The 23347-nt window shown below is 43.7% G+C and overlaps 1 protein-coding gene across 1 annotated transcript in view; it reads right to left on the reverse strand.

The window, feature by feature from the left end:
- Nucleotides 1-23347, reverse strand: part of SEL1L3 (SEL1L family member 3) — an 85092-nt gene that overhangs the window by 42462 nt on the left and 19283 nt on the right. Inside the window, exons 6-10 of the mRNA XM_024745548.1 lie at nucleotides 19236-19368; nucleotides 17265-17397; nucleotides 15622-15762; nucleotides 5415-5626; nucleotides 3554-3733 (exon numbers count right to left, since the gene is read on the reverse strand). Of these exons, the coding sequence (XP_024601316.1) occupies nucleotides 3554-3733; nucleotides 5415-5626; nucleotides 15622-15762; nucleotides 17265-17397; nucleotides 19236-19368 (799 nt within the window). The remainder of the gene's footprint in view (nucleotides 1-3553; nucleotides 3734-5414; nucleotides 5627-15621; nucleotides 15763-17264; nucleotides 17398-19235; nucleotides 19369-23347) is intronic.

Here is a 23347-nt window from a genome sequence, read left to right on the forward strand (position 1 = left end):
GGGGGGGGTGGTCAGGAGGCAGGAAAAGGGGGGTGGGAGTGGAGAAAGCAAACCAGACAGAGGAGATTGCGCAGGGCCAGGAATTGTGGACAGCGTGGTGTGACCAAAAGCTTGGCATTGCCAGGGTGGGCAGGCCAAACGTGGAATCGCTGAGAGCTGAGGTTGGGGAAGCAGAGAGAAACCAGATCAAGGAACATCTCCCATGCCAAGTGATGAGCTGGACTTAGTGCTTCCGGGTCAGTACTTCTCAACGCTGACTGCACGTTATGCCCATCTGAGGAGCTATTTAAATATACACATGCACATAGACATATATACGCCTATTATATGCCTGGACCCTCCCTCTGTCACTTCAATAAGACTGTGGGTGGAGCCCGTGCAGAGGTATTTTCTGAGTGCCCACGTGATTCTGATGTGCAGTCAGGTTGAGAACCTCCACTGGAGGCCTTCTTTGGCCTCCGTGGGAAGAAAATGGGAAGGGACAAGACTGACAACAGAAAGGCCAGTTAGGAGGTGAATTCATTTGCCAGGACTCTGCCGTAACAAAACGCCACGGACTGCGGGGCTTAAACCACAGAAGTTAATTTTCTCACACTTCTGGAGGCTGGGAATCCAAGATCAAGATGCTTGCAGGTTTAGTTTCTTCTGAGGCCCCTCTCCTTAGCTTGTGTTCTCACATGGCTGTCTCCCTGTTTCATCTACGTCCCAATCTCCTCTTCTTGTAAGAACACCAGTCATACTGGAGTAGGGCCACTAATGACCGCATTTATCTTAATCCTCTCTTCAAAGGTCCTAGCTCCAAAAGCAGTGTCCCATTCTGAGGTACTGGGGGTGAGGGCTTCAACATATGAATGTAGGGGTCAATTCATTCCATAACTCGGAGTAGAACAGGAGGCTGTCAGAGTCACTCAGGGGAGAAATGATGGAGAGCTGTATGTAACACTGTTGGGGATTAGAGCTGGTAGGATGATGGGCAGATCAAAGGTGACTCCCCCGTTGCTGGCATGGACAACGGTGCCATTGGTTGCGGTGTCTGTGGGGAATAGAGAGGAGGAGGTGGTGTGTTCCCTTTGTGGTATGTTACGATTGCAGATGGGGGTTTTAAGAAAGACCTCAGCCTGAGAATAAGATGTGCATGTCATCCGTATGTGGAGGGCAGTTGAAACCAGGGATGTTGATGAGACCCCCTGCCCTCTAGAAGGTGTAGACAGAGAAGGCTGAGGACCAAACCTTTCAGAAGAGCCAACTCTGAGATGCGAAGAGAATGAAAGGAATCCACTTGTGATTAAGCCACAAAAACAAAACAAAAATCAAAAAAAACCCCCTATCATCTTCTTTCTCTTGAACCTGAAGCAGAGTCCCCCTAGATCATAAAGAAGTGACATGAAGCAAGATTATGAATAAAGAAGATAAAGTTGATGGGAACCACGAGTTACATAAAAGAGAAAATGAAACAAGAATCAAGAAAGAAGTTACTGACGGATCCTTGGTTTGTTAATTAGGGGTCTGGCTTTCCACATCTCCTCATTTGTTATGTGCTGCTGGAGAATTAATAGATCTCTCAACAAAAGGACATTTCAATCAATGTATGACACCTGCTTAAATTCTCAAGAAACCATTAATTACACATTCTTAAGAAAATGAGCTATGATACAACTCTTCTAACTGTATAATTCCTATCTATGATTCTTAATCACACGACTCTCCAGCTGCAGGATGGATCTTCTCTATTCATCTTCTCTGGTTCTGACCAATTAAACATTTTCTTTCATAATCATAACACTTCATGGGCCAAATCTTCAAAAGAAAAGGAGCTTGTTAGCAACATACCATCTCCCCTTGCTAAATTATGCTGAATTAGAATTCCTAAAAGTATAATATATACATACAGGGCTTTATTAACACATTCAGGCTTAGCAGAACAATGGCAATATTATTTTGTGGCTTGATTTTGTTCGAATGTGTTTTCAGAAGAATTCTTTAAAAAAAAAAACCTTTATCAATTAATAAATAAATTCCTGTCAAACTGAGGTCAGATTTTGCACACAGCCTATATATGCTGAGAGAATACAGATGACAATGATAAGAGTGTGTAAGTTTATTCAGAAGAAATCATTATTTTCTAAAAGAATTAGAATGTCTATACAGACAGCCTTTGGGCATTTTATAGCTTGATTCATGTTTAATGTTCACTGACAACATGTATCTTTGAGTCGTTTATTTCATAACTGTACAGTGGCCACTGTAGATTTCTTTTCCAGAAACCATTCATTTCCAATGATCAAAGCACAAGTTTCCTCCACTGGGGGTTTCTGACTGCAATACAGGAGCAGCACAGGGAAGAGTGAACGGTCTGGTTCCCAGTTAGCTGCTCTGCCTAAAATTCCACAATCCTGCTATCCATCCAGACTCACCAAGCATAAGGGAGAAAATTAAGGGTTTATGGCCTAAACCAGGGCCAAATCTGACCATGCAGTAACCTCCTGTCTATGGCGGCACAAACCCAGGCACCCCATCGGTTTATATATTGTCTTCGGCAGAGTTGAGTGGTTGCAATAGTGACTGTAAAAGCAGAGCCTAAGATATTTACTATCTGGTCTTTTGCAGAAAAAAATTGCCACCTCCTGGTACAGACTACTTGCACTCAACTACCTCAACTGCTGTGACCATCAAAACATCTTAAAACCATTCTGAAGAAAGAGATACAGAAAAATACATGCCAAGAAGCCAATCACGTCATAATCTACTCCTGCTGGATGCAAATCTACGTCATCTAAAGGCAGCTTTCTTTTTATTCTTACACTATCACCTTTATACACCCTTTTATTCATGATCCCCCAAACAAACCATCAGTTGGTCCAATGTAGCATGTTGTTTTTTGGGCAGATGTGAACCACTGATTTCTTTGCCTAATGAGTCAATAAGACGTGGGAACCTGCAAAATTAGGGGCTGGAGTTAGTGCCCTTCAACCAGTCCTTAATCCAGGATGGGGCAGGATCTTCAAACATCGCCTGCTGTCCATCACCTGTGAGCACTGAGGCTCATGTGATGGGCAGACGCTTCTCAAGGTGTCCGGCAGCGGGAACACAGCTAGGGATGGAGCTTCTTCGTTATGTAGACCTTGCTTGCTTGTGACGTATTGAGGAGCCCTTGGCTTACTGCCCTTGCTTAATTTGACTAGCATCTCCAGACCCCACCACTTTCACGTGGTTTTGGAACAAAGACAAAATGTCTATGTTTCTGGTATACATTTTTTTCAAAATCAAAATCTGTCCAGGGCTGTTATCTACCCTCCCCATACCGGTCCTCTCACTCATGAAAAGCTTTTCACATTTTCACGCATAGATATAGGATGGTCCTTGCATTCAGCCTGAGAACACACTGAGGAAATATGAATTGGAGAATGCAAGAAAGTTTTGCTCTCCATTGGATTATGCCTGTACTCTACAGGCCAGTGAATAAACCAGCCACAGGTGCAGACGCTTAATAAAACTGTTCAGGAAGCTCTAGTAAGCAGGGCCATAACCGTTTCCACCCACTTCTGCCTCGTACCTGATCTCCTTGTAGCGTGTGCTGGTCAAGGGGTGTCTTGGTGGCAATGTTGCTGTAGTAGGCGTAGGACAACTCCCAGTCCAGGGGGTAGTGATCAATACCCTGGTAATGTTTGTACCCAAGGTTCATCGAAGACAGCCTCTCACTGCCCTGGCCTCCAACCAAACTATACAACATGCCCTGTTAAGAAGAAATGGACAGTGTTCACAAGATTATAGAAAAGGGTCATAAAATCCTCAACATAGAAAGGTCATCTGGCCTCACCTCTACATATGAGCCTAGTCATTCCAGAAACCAGTTAACATGCCTCTTTTTTTTTTTTTTGCAGTACACGGCCCTCTCGCTGTTGTGGTCTCTCCCATCGCGGAGTACAGGCTCCGGACGCGCAGGCCCAGCGGCCATGGCTCACGGGCCCAGCCGCTCCGCGGCATGTGGGATCTCCCCGGACCAGGGCACGAACCTGTGTCCACTGCATCGGCAGGCGGACTCTTAACCACTGTGCCACCAGGGAAGCCCCTAACATGCCTTTTTAAAAAACGTTAGAAAAGAAGACCCAAGAGCTTTCTAATGGCCATCTGTCCTTCTCAATGTCTAACAGCTGAAAATTCCTTTGTCCTTCTCTCAGTAAAGATTGGGAGTCCTCCCCTGACTTATCTCACAGCATCTCTTTGTGTATCTGACAACTGTCCTAAGGACCTTGGTCCACTTCAGCTATGTCACCTTCGGTCAGATGATCTGACCAGTGGGCCACGTCCCAACCTCACACTCTCAGAACGCTAGTGTTGGGAAGGGTCTTTAGAGATCGACTGGTCCAACCATCTCATTTCAGAGTTGAGGAAAGAGAGGCTCAGCAAGTTGAAGTCATATGTCCTTGGTCAACCAGCTATTTGGTGACAGAAACGGGGCTAGAATCTTCTTACCCTCTTCCACCTCGGTGGGGACTGCCTCAGGGACTTGGGAAAGCATGCCATCAATCATGAGCTTCTACAGCCAGAGGCACACACAAAGAAGTCAAGTGAAAGGAACACAGAGCCACGTGGGAAGGTCTGAACAGTCTGAGTCTCTTCAAATCCGGGATGAACAATCCCCTGTGCACAAGCAAAACGCTAAAAGCGATCAGGGGCCGTTTAGCAGCGCTTATAAGAACGCGATTCCAAATGTCAGGCAGGTCGCACAATACATTTGGATTCGGTACCGCAAAACCGTCTAGTATGACATTTATTTTAATGACAGGAGGCTGGATGTGACCATACTTTGCTTAGAGGTCCAGATGATTTCACTCAGCTAAAACGTCGTACGGGATGCTGGACCCACAGCCAGGATAGTTACAAGAATCGGGTAAGAGGCACCTGTTCTTGAATGACTGGGATTCTGGTAAGCCTTGCCCAAACTATCCCTTAGACAGTATACCAATCATATCCCCTGCTGTGTCTAGAAATGGATAAAAGTGCCCTTTTTCACTCACTGAAGGCGGGAGATCCTGTATTTAACACAGCCTTAGGCTGTTTTTCTTGAGTGTAAAGTTTTTTGTTTGTTTGTTTTGCGGTACGCGGGCCTCTCACGATTGTGGCCTCTCCCGTTGTGGAGCACAGGCTCCGGACGCGCAGGCTCAGCGGCCATGGCTCACGGGCCCAGCCACTCCGCGGCATGTGGGATCTTCCCGGACCGGGGCACGAACCCGTGTCCCCTGCATCGGCAGGCGGACTCTCAACCACTGCGCCACCAGGGAAGCCCAGAGTGTAAAGTTTTTAAAGGACTCCAGGGAAAATGAACATGCCCAGTTCCACCCGGGGCATGAGAGCCTTACTCTGTAAATATAAGGCAGGTCACTGATGTTCCTGGAGCCTGTGAAATACTCTACCTGCAGCTGATCCCGAGGTACATTTAATCCAGTTTCATAAAAGACTGCGAGGTAGTAGGATGCTTTATGGTATCCACAGCAGCTGGCATCCATCAGAAAGGGGACGACAGAGCTAATTTGGTGAAGACCATCAACAATGGAAAGTCTCTTTACAGCCTTCTCGAATATCCGCCCACCAATTTCTAATACGGATTCACTTTGGTTCCTCAGCACTATAAATAACACAATTCACAGAACACACAATTAACTACCACGGGGTCGACAAAATAAGCGGGAACAGCCAACTAAATCACCTGAGTTATTAATATGGCTGGTCCTGCAGTGACTTGATATATACCAGCTTCTGGGGAGGTAAATCAAACCCCTTGCGGGTGTCATTCTGTAAACAGCTTTTCCTTTGGCACTAAATGACAGCCTAGTATCCTGGAGGAAAGGATGTGCCTTCTGTAGCCGAGAGAGCGCGTCAAGAGAGTAATTTACTCAGTGTAGCTCACCACCAAGTCAGGACCACCGTAACTGCCAGAGAGATTTTTTTTTTCCCTCTAAGACTCTGAAGGAGGGTGTGTTTTATCTCAGAAATAGTTCCTAGGTGCTGCTGTAAAAAGTTGAGCACAAGAACCTTTCTTATCATCTTTTGCTTCCGGTTTTCCTTGTGGGTTTCTAAGTACAATAAAAAGAATGAGTCAACTTTTATTGAGGGCCTATAAAATGCCAAACACTGGGTTGAGTGTCTTATGCAAATTATGTCATGTAATCCAAACATATTTTAAGAGGTAAGTACTATCATTGGCGTCCTCATTTTTCAGATGAGGAGACTGAAGCCTGGAGAAGTCGACTAACTTGTCCGAAGTTACCAAAGCTGGCAAACGGCTGAGCCAAGCTTAGAATCCAGCTTGGTAGGTCACAAAAGCAAGATCCCTACTCACTCTGCTCCACCTACCTCCTGATTAACCGGCAGCCAGTTGTCTTAATAGGTACCTTGCCACGACGGGTAGAGACCTCTTTTACGCAACTGCTTTAAACTATGATACTTCCTTTTACCTAATTCTCCCATAAACTGTTAAACTCTTAAGTCCAAATGGGCAAGTTATATGGTCCTATAATCTGTTACAGTCTTTTAAAGTCCGTCTACATTATTCATCTCTCGTTTTATTAATTCAGCCAATGAACGTTTACAATTCTATTCTGTGCGTCTACTAGGTCTATGTTACAAACAGCTATATAGGATCGCATAGGTACAATTTCCATTTCAAAGATGTGGTCAATTTATTTAAAACTAAAATTTTCTCCCCCCTAAGAATTATACTCAACATTTTTCTTTGATTTTCTTCATTCCATCCCAAATTAAAATGTTACTAACGACTTCCAGGAGGCAACAAGAGACTCACTCTATCAGCGCTTCATCAAGGAATGAACAGAGATGAGTTTCCAATGCGGGAAAACTCTCAGTGAGAGGATTTGAGATTGAATTTAAGGGCAATTCCTCAGCAGAGGTTGATGCCTCTTCCGAGGCATCAACACAGAAGCCCGTGGGACCCACGGATGAAATTGTGAAACCCAAACCATCGATTATGAGCTAATGCCTATCCCTTTGGGCACACAGGCAGGCTGGCTGCCCCTGGTAGGGGGGCACATGCCTTCACTTGCTGAGCTGTGGAAAAGGAGCCCACCTACCCCCTCACCCAGAGCTAAGGCAGTCCCATCTCCTGGCTCCTGGAACCCCACACCTCCGCCCTCTCCAGGTTTCTGAGAGGCAGCAGCTTGGATCTCTTTTACTTACTCTCCATCCCAAGAGGTAGGTGCTAAAAACAACACCTTAACTAAACACATGGAGTTTGCTCCTCTGTTTTGTTTTTAAGCCCTAAAGAAATAGCTGCTTGTTGTAAAAAAAAAAACAAAAAAAAAACAAAAAACAAATAATATAGATTTGTATAAAACAGAAGTCCTCTCTCTCCCAAACCTTCTTTAATAGTGAAGATAAACTGTTGAAAGATTGGTGTATATACTTCCAGACTTTTCCTTGGCATAGGCAATAATTCATTACACCTCTATCTGCCTATATACATATACATTTTCTTTCCAAAAAGCCCCTATAGGTTTGGACTCTCAACTTTTTTCCGCTTATGAGTGTAATTTTTTATCAAACTATATTTGGTTTACAATATTGTGTTAGTTTCGGGTGTAGAGCAAAATGACGCATATATACATATTCTTTTTCAGATTCTTTTCCTTTATAGGTTATTACAAGATATTGAGTATAGTTCCCTACGCTAGACAGTAAATCGTTGTTGTTTGTCAACTTTCTTTTTTAAATTAACCACGTACCACGAATACCTGTCCACAGCAGTCAGAAGCTCATTCTTCCTAAAGTTTCAATAGTATTGCATTCTATAGCAGTGCCGTTCTTCCAACCGGTTCTCTATTTTTAGACTTGGGTTGCTTCCACTGCTTTTGCTATAACCAGCAACACAGCAATGAACATCCTCGAGCATTTCCCTCTGCTCATCTGTTGGGATGTGTCTGAATGATCACCCTCTTTTCCACCAGGAGGCCGGGGATCTCCTTTTGGATTCTCCCTTTGCATAGCTGAGAAAAAAATTCCATCCTACCCACCATTAGGCAGGATAAGAACCTTCTCTGCTAGATTTGGTGTGTACTGCAGTACTCAGACAGAGTTGCAAAGTAAATCCTACTCCTACTTATTCATATATTTGCTTTTAAATACATACTCATCTCCGATACCCCTCTGTGCACGCTCTGAGCAAAGCAACATTAACAGTTTGTTAACGATTCATTCCAGCCTTACCTGCTCTGCCAGATTCATTTTGCTGTGCAGTAGAAGCTAACACAACATTGTAAAGCAACTATACTCCAATAAAAAATGATTTTAAAAAAAGAGCCATTTCACACAAAAAATAAAATAAAATAGGCATTTAAAAAAAATATCTAATATGATGAGTTTTGCCTGAGTACCCACAGACATGGGCTTTGGGCGCTCAGAGGAGAAAAGAGACTCCAAGCCAAATGGAGGTCCAAATGAAACACTTGCCCTGCTGACCTCTGGCACAGAATCCCAGCAATCATTACTGTGATCGCCCAGGTAGGAGGGCGATCCTTTACAAAGTTCAAATCCTTAGCAAACACACAAGAACACTTTGCAGACTGAAACGGAGGCAGGTTGAAAAACCTTCATTATTTCTTTTACCTATGAAAATTCTTAACTCCCCCCAGACATTGCCAATCAGTATTTTCTCTGCAAGAGAATCTAGACAACTTTCTGCACTAGTGAGTAAAATAACAAAATAATAATACTTCTAAAGGAAAACTACTCGTTTTGCACATTCTTTAAAGTTTGAATTCCAAATGTGGCACAAAATCAAAGCTCTGATGTCACTGGTGGTATTGTAAAACGGGCAATTTAAAAATCCATTTAATTAAACTGTTAATTTCACCCAACTGGTTTAGCATATGCATTTTTTCTAGTAGATCTATAACTAAAAAACATGCCTTATTTATGGAGATTAATAGAGTAATGAAAAACAAGCAAACAAAATAGAAGTAGGAGCCATTTTCCCGTTTTTCTTTCTTCCTACCCCAGAAGCTAAGGGAACAAAGGCACCACCACCATTAACTCTTAATCTCCCCGAGTAGCACAGCGTTGTTTATTTTGCTCTTTTTTCCTTTTTCCATCAATACCACAAGGTCACCATTTGTGCGCTCATCATTGGTTTTTGTTTGTTTGTTTTGTTTTTTTTTAATTTTTGGCTGCATTGGGTTTTCGTTGCTGAGAGAGGGCTTTCTCTAGTTGCGGCGAGCGGTGGCTACTCTTTGCTGTGGTGTGCGAGCTTCTTATTGTGGTGGCTTCTTTTGTTGTGGAGCACGGGCTCTAGGCTCACAGGCTTCAGTAGTTGTGGCACGCAGGCTCAGTAGTTGTGGTGCACAGGCTTAGTTGCTCCGCCGCATGTGGGATCTTCCCCGACCAGGGCTCGAACCCGTGTGCCCTGCATTGGCAGGCGGATTCTTAACCACTGCGCCACCAGGGAAGCCCACACTCATCATTAAAAGAGGCAAAAAGCAGAAAATGAGAAGGTAGTCACCTACTGAAGGAACCAGAGCTGCCTCTGATGGAGAATTTGGGAAAAGAAAGGCAGACTTACTCCTTATGAGGGGAACGAGACAACAACAGGAAAGTTATTTTTAGTTTCAAGCTTCCAAAAGGTGTAATGCACCCAGGGAAGAAGTTTGAAAAGGGAAAAAAATGTGAAAGGAGAAAATATCATTTACCCAGAAAAGGAAAGATCTTCACCAAGTTTACTGATTTAAAAAAACATAGCACAGCCTTCATTTGCATTCTTATTTGATGAGCTCCACTGGGTTCCAGAGACTCAAAGAAGTGGCTCATTTCTCTCTCAAAAGTAAACTACTTGTACTTTTCTGTCCTGTGCACATTGTCCGGTTTTATACATATAACTTCTCTCCCTCCCTCCCCCTTGCCCCCTCCCTCCTTCCCTCTCCCTCTTTCTCTCTCTCCGTGGATTTTTAAAAAAACTATAAAGATGCTTTCTTGAATTAAAAAAAATAAGATAAAGGTCCTTTAATGAACAACAGTGAACATAGCTCTTAAAGGACACAGGATCCTGGCGTTACTAAATAACCCCATTGTGTTTCTACCATTTCCATGCTCTGCGTTTTAGTCTCCAAATAAACATTGCAATTGTTGGCAAAAATAAGAAGAGTTAGAAATGTGGTATAGACACACAATGGAATATTATTCAACCTTAAAGAGGAAGGAGATTCTGACAGATGCTATAACATGGATGAACCTTGAAGACCTTACACTAAGTGAGATAAGCCAGTTGTGCAAAGACAAATACTGTATGATTGCACTCATATCAGGTATCTAGAAGAGTCAAGTTCATAGACACAGAAAGTAGAATGGTGGTCACTAGGGACTGGGGGTGGGGGCAGGGTGGGGAGTTGTGGTTTAATGAGTACAGAGTTTCAGTTTTGCAAGATAAGAAAGTTCTAGAATCTGTTGTGCAACAATGTGAACGTACTTAATGCTCCTGAAGGGTACACCTAAAAATGGTGATGATGGAGAATTTTAAATTATGTGCATTTTACCACAAATTTTTTTTTAAATTACAGTCCTTAAAGAGGGAGGGTGTAAATATTTGGGGATTCTCTTTTGCAGTAGAAAAATAGAGCTCCATCTTTTGGGAACAACTAGAAGGTGGTGACCACTCCTGAACTCACTGGGCAGAATGCAGAGGACACTCCTACTGGTCGTAAGCTTCCGACTCTGCGCTCCCTGCACCGTTCTCATGGCTCCTCTGAAGTACGTTGTTGGCTCAGAGGGAGAGCAGATGATCCATCTAAAATCACACAGTGTCAGGGGAAAAGGCTGCCGTCTGAAGCGTACACGTGCAGCAGCCTAGCAGTAGAGTTGGCTGTACATGTGAGGAGAGGCTGCCAAGAAAGGGGTGAGTCTGTCGCAAAGAACCAGAAATTACAGGCCATTGTCTCATGCTGTCATATATATATTTTTTAATGCCAGGAAAAAAATAATTCCACCAATTAATTCCCTTTGTGGGAGCTATGGGAGCTGACGTTTTTCTTTGCATTTAACCTAAGTCACTCTCATTCAAAACATGGCCCCCATCTTTGTCCTATCCTGGGCCACTTGGTCAATACTTGTCTAGTGAATGAATGAATGGAAGGTTGTGATATGAGTGACTTAAGTTACTCACACGGTTTCATTCCTTATCTCTGTTACTGCACCTACTCGGTTCCTACAGCAAGAATTCTAAGCGGCCAACATCTGATCCTTGAGTCTGTTCTTGTAGCTTATTCAGATACAAGGAATGTAACATGATGAGGATGTTCTAGTAAAGTCTACTGGTCAACAGGACCAAACAGCTCAGGCCAGCAGCAGAAAACATGATGCAAACATAGTTCCTAGTGACTAGAGTTGTCCAAAGCACTCCAAAGCCAGCTAGACACTCACAGCAGGATAAACTTGGATCAAAAGTTATGTGAGGAACCAGGAATAGATACATAGTCACACCAGTCTGACTACTCTTCTTTTTATAGGAGACCAGAGTAAAGATATGTAAATAATGTAATTTTTTTTTGGTCCCTCAATTTACAAAATCAAATTTTCTGCACTTCTCTCAGGATTGTTAGAAACTGGGCACAATGTCTGACACAAACCTCTCTCCAGGGTTAGCCACAGAGATTATCTAGTTAACTATGATGGCCCCAAGCAAGGGCAGTGTGCCAGGTAGAGATGAATTTTAATGGGTGTAAGCCCTACCCCTGCAGGAGGCCCCCAGTCCCTATGGATGGGACAACGTGAACTAGAAAAATAGGGGGTGAAGGTAGAATGGGAGCCTGAGGTTGGTTCTGGGGATTTGCCTACCCTGCCTACCCTCCCTTCCCACCTGCTTCTGGGCCCCAGGAAATGGCAGGGAGAGGCAGAATGCAGGTGGCTGCATGCCCAGGGAGATAGGGGCCCCTCCGGGTATGCTCCCTGGCACTGATCTAAGCCGACTTGGCACCAGAAGGACCTGACCGGCTGCTTGGGCACCAGCAGTGGGCCCTAAAGTGGCAAATCCGGCTTTGTGCCCCCTCTCCCCCCGGGCATGGGCCCCGGAAGCCTGACCGAAGGCAGGTGGACGCGTGTCTATGCTGCAGTGTGACAACTCCCCAGCACTGCGGCCCATCAAGTGTCAAAGTTTGGGGGCTCATGATCTGGGTTAATTAGCTCCCTTTCTAGGCCTCCACAGATAATAAAATCATTCTGCATTCTTTAAAAGAAAATTCTGAGCAGTAAAAATAACACAAAAACATTCTTTATTGAAAGTATTTGCTTGAAAAAGAATGTTTTGTGAAAATGATTCACTCCTTTTCCTAATCAGTAAAACTATATTTAAATATATCTGAAATCTCATAAAGCCAGTTTTGGGGTGATGTGGTCTTCGCCCGTTTAGCCTACACTTTCCAACATGCATCGCCCTCTTCCGTTCACCTGTCTCAGGGGGCAGTTCCACCACCTCCCAGAAGACCCACGAAAACCCAGCAATTGTCTCTTGCCTGGTAGTAATAGTGTAACACTTACACAGCAGTGATTCTCCACCGGGAGCGATTTGACCTCCCTGGTGACACTTGGCAATATCTGGAGGCAATTTTTTTTTTTTTTTTTTTTTGCGGTACGCGGGCCTCTCACTGTTGTGGCCTCTCCCGTTGCAGAGCACAGGCTCCGGACGCGCAGGCTCAGAGGCCATGGCTCACGGGCCCAGCCACTCCGCAGCATGTGGTATCTTCCCGGACCGGGGCACGAACCCGTGTCCCCTGCATCGGCAGGCGGACTCTCAACCACTGTGCCACCAGGGAAGCCCTGGAGACATTTTTAGTTGTCACCCTTGGGTGGAGGTTAATGGGAGGGGACAGAGTGCTGCTGGTATCTAGTGGGTAGAGAGCAGAAATGCAGCTAAACATCCTACAATACACAGGACAGATCCTTCACAACAACGAATTATCCAAAATGTCAGTAGTGCCAAGATTGAGAAACGCTGATTTACATAGAGTTTACTAAGTGCCCATACTCTTCTAAGTGTCAATTCCTTAACCCAACACTACAAGAGAGGGACTATTGTCATCCCCGTTTTGCAGATGAGGAAACTGAGGCTCAGTGAAATGAAGTGGCTTGCCCAAGATCACACAGCTAGTAAGTGCTAAGTTAATATCAGAATCAGGTCACTTGGCTGCAGAGGCTATGCTGACACCTGACTCCACATGGCCTCCCTTTCCCGGATCCAGGCAGTGATGAAGTCCCTCAGAGCCAACCCCTTATATCTTTTGGCTCCGTCTACATCACTCTGTCCCATTCAGGCCTCCATCCTCTCCTCCCTGGGCCATGCAGTGCCCACCTTGCTTCCAGCTCCACAGCACTCTAGTTTACCTCCCTCAGTCTCCCACTGCTGACAAGAGTGACCTCAAAAACCCAGATCTGATCACGCCTCTAGCCCCTGCTTGAAACCCTTCAACAGGTCCCTGTCACCTACAAGGTAAAGCTCAAACTTGTCAGGATGGAGTCTGAGCTAGTAAGGAGCCCTGCCATGTTGTTGGTGGGAAGGTAAATTGGTGCAGCCACTATGAGAACAGTATGGAGGGGCCTTAAAAACTAAAAATAGAACTACCATATGGTCCTGCAACCCCACTCCTGGACATATATCTGGAGAAAACCATAATTCAAAAAGATATATGCACCCCAATGTTCACTGCAGCACTACTTATAATAGCCAAGACATGGAAGCAACCTAAATGTCCATCGACAGATGAATGGATAAAGAAGATGTGGCATCTATACACACTGGAATACTACTCAGCCATAAAAAAAAGAACAAAATAAACTCTAGAGATTATCATACTAAGTGAAGTAAGCCAGACAGAGAAAGACAAACATATGATATCACTTATATGTGGAATCTTAAAAAAAAGATACAAATGAACTTATTTACAAAACAGAAATAGACCCACAGACATAGAGAATAAACCTAGGGTTACCAAAGGGGAAAGGAAGGGGGTGGGATAAATTAGGAGTTTGGGATTAACATATACACACTACTATAAGTAAAATAGATAACCAACAAGGACCTACTATATAGCACAGAGAACTATATTCAATATCTTGTAATAAACTATAACAGAAAAGAATCTGAAAAAAATAATATATATATATAACTGAATCACTGTGCTGTATACCTGAAACTAACACAACATTGTAGATCAATTTTACTTCAATAAACAAATAATTTTAAAAAAAGAATAATCACTCTCCAGGCCTTCTCCAGCTTCCCAAATTCCTTGCACGTCATTAAAAATGACATGCTGTTCCCATCTCTCTGCCTCTACTCTGCCTGCAATACCTACCCCCACCTTGCTTATCTGGCAAACATCAATTGACCCTTCAAGAATCAATCCCAGTGTCACCTCCTCCAGGAAGCCTTCCTGGAGCCCCCTAGACTTCCAAGTAGAACTGACCACTCCCTTCTTTGTGCCTTTGCCAGTTACTCCCATAGCTTTTATTTTTAAAAATGCATTACCATTTTTCTTTGCTTTCAAGTCGGTCCCTCAAGGGCAGAGACCTTGTACTATTTTACTTACCTCTGAAGTCCAGCCAAGTAACTGAGCAGTCACTCAGCAAATATCAAATGAACCAAAGATGAAATATCTTGTATGGTTTGAATTCCTTCAAGATGGGGTGAGGGTGAATCACTATTTGCAAGGAGAGTCTATTCCACTGGACACTGCCATTTTTAGGAAGTTCTTATATGCAGTAGCAGTCAGTTTCTGCATTGCCTTGGTCCAAGGGTTTGGTCATATGCCCAGGAATACCGTGGGCTGCCGCTGACCGTTGAGATAGTTCTCATTACCCTCCTCATTCCCTTCCCCAGGCTGAACACCTCCAGCTTCTCTTCTCTTCCTAACAGACACTGTTTCAAGATTCCTTGGAGTCTTACAGTATGTACTTAATTCCTATGCAAACCTAAATCACAATGGACTTAAGCTGGACACATTTGCAAAATATACACAGATTCCTGAGACGCTGCTTAAAATGTACTTCAAATCAAAGGTCTCAAGTTCAAGGGCCCGAGGGCCTGGGCAGGTAAGATCCATGACTGAAGTCGGCAGGAGGTGCTCAACTGGAGGCAGGAAGGGTTGTGGATGGACAGAGCCTGCCTGTCCCAACCGCACACCACTGGGATTGCTGCCACTCAGGAACGGAGGCCCGGCGTCGCCAGATCTTTGGATCTTCTGAGAAAAGCTAGAAATTTGCATTTTCATAGAAGTTTTTAGATCCCTGTAACTAATTTTTTTAAAATTGAAAACAGTGTGTATGCCAAAGCAGCCACATTTGGGGGCTGGCTCTGGCTGTCAGCTGCTTGGTTGTAGCCTCGGTTTTAAATAAAGAATTGCTCAAGTGATTCCTAAATTTAAGTTTTTGTATTTAGGGTTGAAAAGGTGCACAGATACATTGAGTGGTGGACACATTAAGGGCAGAATTTAAATGTGAAATTAAGCTAGAACACTAGGGTTGAAAATAACTTCAAGGCATAAATCACTAAAGAGGGTGAGGGAAAGCAGAAAAACAGGGACCCCCCTAACCAGCGTCCAAAGGCGAGCGAGGCACAGACTCAATTACCTGTCACCAAACCCATCTCCAGCAAGGCCTGGAACAAGCTTCGGTGCTTGGCTTTCAGCTCCTTCTCCCAGAGGAGGGCTCTGCACGTCGAGGGCCGCCCATACCTGAGCTTCAGGTCCAGGTAGGAATTCCGGAGGTCGCCTACAGGAAAGGGAAGCACAGGGTACCATTAGAGGGAAGCCTTGCCTCTCTAACTCCCTTCCTCTATGGGGAACTAGAAATAAGAGGTCAGACTTAGCATTACTGGATGTTGGTTTGGGTGCATCAGGGATTTGAAATTGGCTACGATGCCTCTGCCTCGAGGTCACAGATTCAAAGCCAAGTCCAAGGGAAGTGTGCCAAAGTTGCTGATGGCTGTTGAATAATTCTACAGAATGAGCAGATGGCCTCGGACTGGTCCCCAGGAGGGCAATATCTAGGCCATTTTGTTGGCAGTGTGAGTCAACAAAGCACAGGGACCCCCCAGGGAGGAAAGGCAGTAGAAGATGTTAGGAGAATCTTCCCAATGCCACCAAACAGATCAGCATGTAAGACCGGCCTTCTGACTCTGGGTATCTCTCCTGAAATTACATCAGCTATCAAAATCAGTTTCTTTCCTGTTTGGGATATTACTATTCCTATATATCTTCCCCTCTTCTGACTGCATCATATTTTCTGGATGATTCAGCGGTGAGAGCAGCAGCTGGGAGACTAGTATAGCCTATTCTTAAATTCAATTGCAGAAGTGCTGCCTTTCTACACTTACCTATCACCATCTCTAATCACTTCCTATGACCATTTTATGTGAACCCTATCAGAATGGGGTGTGTTCAACATATATCCATTCCTCCATGGTCTGAAATGGGAAGCTCGGCTCTGGAGATGTTGAGATTATTTAGGCAGGACTGAAATACTCAATTTACTTTTGCTGATGGCAAAGGCCCCACAGGAATTTCTCTTCCAGAAAGAACATATGTGACTAGCTCTAGTGCCACCATATCATGCAAGAAGATCTATAGCCAGAGAAATTTATAAGTGCTGGAACATTGGAAGACAAGACGGGATGAGTTTTATAACAGATACAAACTCCGTATGAATGAAAGGATGTCTGCAAATACGGGCAGGCACGGAAGCAGTCTATTTGAAATTCATTCCTTCTGTCGAAAAGTTACCAATGTCTCCCAGAATGAGTCAATTTCAAAGATTTAAAAAATAAAACCCAGCCCCAAACAACAAAGCCATTGTTCAACATTTCTGAAGGCTTATATTCAGATATTAATGGTCCAAGACAAAAGTGCACTGATGGGGAAACATTTCTAATGATTAATTTATTTTCCAATTCATTTTTATTTTCTTAGACTGGCCTAAGATCCCATTATGGATGGGAATAATGCAATTTGAGGCTCAAAACACTCTCATTTGTATTCTTAAACTAAATTACAGCTAGCTGAAGCCACGAGGCAGGTTTGGGTTCTTGCTGGCTGTTGGTCTTGGTGCGATCTAGGTGGAAGGCACGCTATCATTTGCATCCATCTGGGGAGGTCATACTTGCCCCCATTGGTCAAGTCACATATGTTCTATTTCAACCCCCTTATGAAAGAAGACAAGTGTGTTGCTACAAATGCCTGGAGCTAAAAATCGCTCTCCTGAAGTTCAATACTTACATGCTTCTTGTCTCCTGTCCCCCTGCTGTACTGTGGATGTGTACTCAGATACTATTTCTTGAACCTCTGCACACCTTTCATAATATAACTTGATATGTTCCGCAAGTTGCTTCTCAAGTAGGGGATTGAAAATCTACAAGAAGGCAAGAAAACAGAATGAACAACAATTGTCATCAAACACCCATGGGTACCCATGAGGCTACGTTCAGGTGGATTTCCTTCTCCCATTGATAGCACCAGGTGGCTTGTTTGTACACAGATCATCTGCTTTGGATTCTCAAAGGAAGGGTGTTACTAGTAATTCAAGGACACGCCAGCTCTGACTGCTTCCTTCTAGCTTCTTTTTGTGGCATCTTCTCCTCTGCAGAGCTTCTTAAGTGTTAGGATTTCCCAGAGACCAGGCCTTCATCGTCTTCCCTTCCCCGCCGCTATGTGCTATCCCCAGAAAATGAGTTCCCAAAGGACCCCAAGTCTACCAGTACTGGAAGCCCCCTCTCCTTGTCTTCTGTTTGGAAGGCTCCTACTCAACCTCCAAGAGCCAGATCTAAGGTCATCCCTTCAGGGCAGCCTCCCTAACAGCCTACCCCACCCTCATACATGTACCGATGCAGAGGACCGCACCTCGGCACTGCCAAACACAGTGTTCACATCTTTATTAAAGCATGTACCCCATTCTTTCATGACTTATCTGTTTAAGACCCAGCAAGGAGCTCCTCAAGATCAGAGACCTTATCTCAACTCAGTGGTTTTCAAAATACGGGTTATGACCCACTGGAGGGTTGTGAAATTATTTCAGTGGCTTGTAACCAGCAGTGATTTTGTTTTTTATGGAACAGAACACAAAATACCAGAGTACACTGAACATAGCAAGAATCTGTATCGTTAGTAAAATTCTTATTTCAGTTTTGTGTTTTTTATATATATATATATTATATATATGTATATATTATATGTGTATGTATGTATATGTGCATTATATATGCTTACGTATGTACTGCTTATGCTATTAAATAGAGTTCTTATTGTGTTCAAAAAAAAGTTTGAAAGCCACCACTTTAATTCATCTTGGATGCCTCAGCATCTTGCACAGAGCCTGGCACATAGTAGGTACTTAATAAGTATTGGCTGCACGTATGAATAAAAGAATTCCGTTTTTCTCCTCTTATACAGGTATCTCAACAGGGGCTCTAAGATGACCTACGGGTGATAAGGTGGCCCATTTTTCCGAACTGACTTTGCCTAGTGACTCCTGCTTTTCCCAGAACAAATCCCACAAGGTCACAGGAATGAAAGAACGTTCCTTTTTTAGGTATCCGGTGATCTCCTTACCAAGGCACAAAAAGCAACCAGGGTGAAGGTTCCCTCAGGGGGCAGCCCCCCTCTAATAGCCGCCAGCCCTGCTGGAGCTGGCCTGGAGCCTCCGACAATTCCATTCCATTTGTGGGTGGGTTTTGGACTTGAGAATTCAGTGCTGTCTACAAAGCCCTCTATGATCTCCACCACCGCAGCCCACCCACCCAGTGTGAGCCAAAGGCCCACGTTTCTGGAGAGAGCGGTAAGCAGAACCAAGAGTCCTATTTGCTGGACTGTCTCCTCTTTGATACTTTAAATAATAGCATATAAAAGAAGCTTTACCAAATAGCTAAGACTCTCTCCTTTCATTAGCTTAATCGCTGGATAGGCAACAGCCGGATAAAAATCGACTCTATAATTAAGCTACTAGTTATTAAAACAGAGGAAGTAAATGGTTTCCATTTTATGAGTACTAAATGAACCAAACGTTAACAAAAATCTATTATCATGTTTGCAGGGTGGAGGGGGAAGCCTCAATATTAATGATGTTTGGTGACAGAGCCGATGCGAGGTCCGGCTTAGATAAATCTTTTGTTTACACTGGACTGGTTCCACAGCCCTGAGCTACACGCCCATTACCCATAAGCATTCGAAAACTCCTTGGTCCCCTGGGCTCACCTGTGCAGGGTGCAGAGCATGGAGGCGATAGTACTTCAGGGGTCCAAAAAACCCTTCAATGCCGGCCACATACCTGCTCCCTCCAATAATGAAGTACCCAGCAGTGTCATTATAATGGAAATCCTCTCGGAAGCTAGAGAAGAACAAAGGGTTAAAAGAGTTCTGGGTTTGAACAGATTTTTTTTTTTAAAGACTCTTTCTCCTTGACTTAAAACTCCAAATTTCTGCAAACCCTTCACTCTAGTTCTAGAAGATAAGACCATGGTGGGGTCAGGCAGACTTGGGCTTGGATCCCAACCCTGCTATTTACCAGCTGTGTGACTTTGCACCAGTTGCTTAACCTCTCTGAGACTGAGTCTTCTCATTAGTAAAATGATAATTCCTTTCTTACTGGATTGATAAGAGGTTTAAGTAAAGATGTACAGCATCTAGCAGCACCTGGCCCACCATGAGTACCTTTTTTTCCTTTTCATTTATTTTTTATTTGACTTTTTATTTTATATTGGAGTATAGTTGACTAACAATGTGGTGTTAGTTTCAGGCGTCCAACAAAGTGATTCAGTTATACATATACATGTATCTATTCTTTTTCAAATTCTTCTCCCGGTTGTTACAGAATATTGAGCAGAGGTCCCTGTGTTATATAGTGAGTCCTTGTTGTTATCCATTTTAAAGATAGCAGTGTGTACACATCAATCCCAAACTCCCTAACTACCTCCTTCCCCTTCCCCTCTGGTAATCCTAAATTCCACCATAAGTACTTAATATGTGCCACCTATCGATATTGGTGAAATTGTTTAGCATCATTGGAATTATTTGGAATTGCTGATTTTAATTGGAAGTATTTTGCTCTAAAAGGAAAAAAAGAAAACTTGTTGCGTAGATAGAAGGTGGATGCGGAGGAAAATAAAAACATACCCTATTAGATAAGAACTGAGGTCAAATTCAGAGTTAGGAGAAGGAGGCCACAGCAAGGTCAAAGGGCTTGGCCAAAGATAAGCGGTCAGCACAGGTGATTTGTTGGAAGTCCACTTTGTCCTGAAAGACTTAAAGGATCAGGAAGGAAAATGGAGGGAAAAAATGGGTCAGCATGAATAAAATGCACAAGTTGTTCCTGGCAGCATTATTTACATCCACCAAAGACTGAAAAAGTTTAGGTGTCTGTCAGTGAGGACTGGTACCCACATCCATCCAATGGGCCCTGGACATCTATACAGCTTAAAAAAGGACAAAGGGCTCTGTGTACTGACCTGGAATAATCTCTAAAATACATTGTTCAGTGAAAAAATAAAAATGAAAGAGCAGAACAATAAATATATTTTTATCCAAGAAAGAGGAGAATGGATTTTTTTTTTTTTGTATTTGCATTAAAAAAAACTCTGGAGGTATATATAAGAAACTAATAAAAGTCTTTCCACATGGCATGGGGGTTAGGGGATGGAGTGGATGGAGGCAGAGCTGGAAGCAAGACATCTAACTGTAGACCTTTTCACATTGTTTTGGTTTTTTATATGATGTGCATTTATTACCTATTTAGAAAGTAAAATAGGAATGGGTGGACGAGGTGCCATCAGAGCATATGTGAAGAGCAAGGGCAGATCAAGATAGGCATCAAGTGAGAAGCCAGGCAAAGACAAAAAGAGCCAGGGAGCACAGAGGGCAGATGGCAGCAGAAGGGAAGAACACAGCATGTCAGGCAGGCCGCCAGGAGCCCGGCAGCCTCAAGAGCGATGGACCAGGGTGACACGGATGGGACAGAGCAGCCAACAGTGGTTGGGTCGGAGAAACCAGGCAACCGGGGGTCATCCCAGGAGAGAGGATGGGCTGTTAGGCAGAAACCCAACCCTGGGCAGGTGCTCCCGGCTGGAAGGAAGACAAAAAGGTGAAGAAATGGACACTCTGACAACATCAACCGTTGGCGGCAAGAGGGAACACTTAGAAATCGGCTTTCTACAAAGGCAACTAACGTGGAAAAGAAATGCTTTATTTCCTGCTATTTCTTTTTCTGGAATCTCAGGCTTGAAGGGCACTAAGATGATGGTCTCTTCTCTTTTTTTTTTTACGTGGGACCACAAAGTAATTATCTCTGAGAGCTGTGAATTGATTAAATTTTTCCAGACCTTCGAAAGATTTGAACATTCCAACTCCCCTCATGAGGTATTACCCAGCACTCAGGGGACACAAAGCAATGCTTCTGCAGGAGAAGCTCTCACAATAGAACTCTGCTCAATCAACTCACCAGCTCACCTCACGGCTCATCCCTACAACACGCTGGATGCTTGCCGGCTGGAGGTTCCTCTCTGGAGGCGTCTTCTCATTTTTTTTTTTTTTATTTGAAAAAAATGTTTTTTTTACTTTTTGGCTGCACCGTCTGGCTTGTGGGATCTTAGTTCCTCGACCAGGGATCGAACCCAGGCCCCTTGCAGTGGCAACACGGAGTCTCAACCACGGGACCGACAGGGAAATTCCCTGTCTTCTCATTTTTAAATGGAGATAAAAATAGCACCTATCTACAGGGCTGTTGGGAAAATTTATTTAATATTTAAACAAAGCATTTAGAACAGTGCCTGGCACACAGTAGGCACCATAGCAGTTAACTACAGTTATTATTATTAACCTAGTCCAACTTGGACTTTTGCTGCCATTTTTAAAAATTAAATTTATTTATTTATTTTTGGCTGCATTGGGTATTCGCTGTAGCATGCGGGCTTCTCATCGTGGTGGCTTCTCTTGTTGCTGAGCGTGGGCTCTAGGCACGTGGGCTTCAGTAGTTGTAGCGCATGGGCTTAGTTGCCGTGTGGCATGTGGGATCTTCCTGGACCAGGGATCGAACCTGTGTCCCCTGTATTGGCAGGCGGATTCTTAACCACTGTGCCACCAGAGAAGTCCCTGCTGCCACTTTTTGAGTTGCATGCTTACGGAAGATGTGTTTGCTCCCAAACCTGTCAATTGCCAACTGTATGGTCATTGTAACCATACAATGTAATTCAATCTTATGTGATCCAATAAAATAGGGATGGAGAAGAAAGAGATGTTCATTCTTTAAAAATTAAGTTGAATATTTTCGGTAGACTCAGTAAAGAATGGTTACTAAAAAAATTGTTGTGGAATTAGGACAGCTGGAAAAAGAAACTGAAGAAATCTAGATGGATTTTGGGCTCTGATAGTTTCACCAGTGTCTTTGTTTTCTTTTCATTTGGGAGAAACAGAAATTGGGTACCGTTTATGCAAGAAAGATCACAGGGAACTCTAATCAGTAGACCCATACTCAAAGACAAGGCTCTAGCTAGACAGATTGGCAAATTAATGTACATTTCCATATTTTAAATTAAAATAAAATATTTACACACTTTTTTTAATAGATCTTTGCTTTAACTGAATTCTCAACTAATCAATAAATTACTTGGTCCCTATGGTACTAGATTGCAATTTTTTATCGTCATTATAATACAACTAACATCTCTCCAGCTCGGTCTCCCTCCACATCAGTGCCTCCACATTTTTCTCCTCTAAAATTCTCAGTGGCTGCACCAAGACTGCAAGAGATTCCTTGCACTGTGCGTTGTTTGATGGTCATCAATTTTGCTGACATAAGAGCTGAGCTAGACAGTTCAAAAGCCCAAGCCGGTCCCTTCCGCAAGCCTCAGACAAGCTGGCAAACTATCTTTACTCTTATCTGGATGTGGGAGAGTGCCCCGGTTTATTACTGTGGAGGACCCAGCAGCGGGGAAGGATTGCTTGCCTGTGTCTTTAACTAGGCCTCACTCAGAATTTAGGGAAGTTTTGGCTCATGGGTTCTTTTTTTTTTTTGGCCACACCACATGGCAGGGACATGTGGGATCTTAGTTCCCTGACCAGGAACCAAATCCGGGCCCCCTGCAGTGGAAGCGCGGAGTCTTAACCCCTGGACCGCCAGGAAAGTCCCTGCTCATGGGTTCTTCAGCAGGGGAATTTAAAGCCTCAAAACAGCGGTCCCTCCCACCCCTTAAAGTAATTCTCATCTTAAGTGTCACTTCCTCAGGGCCTGGTCTAAATTCTGGCTCCTTTGGGATCCTCTCAAGCCAACCTATTTATTTCCTTCCCTGCCTTCATCACAATCTGTAATTTTAAAT

This window comes from Neophocaena asiaeorientalis, unplaced genomic scaffold (assembly GCF_003031525.2).
Source record: "Neophocaena asiaeorientalis asiaeorientalis breed wild unplaced genomic scaffold, Neophocaena_asiaeorientalis_V1.1 scaffold397, whole genome shotgun sequence".
Classification (NCBI taxonomy): domain Eukaryota; kingdom Metazoa; phylum Chordata; class Mammalia; order Artiodactyla; family Phocoenidae; genus Neophocaena; species Neophocaena asiaeorientalis.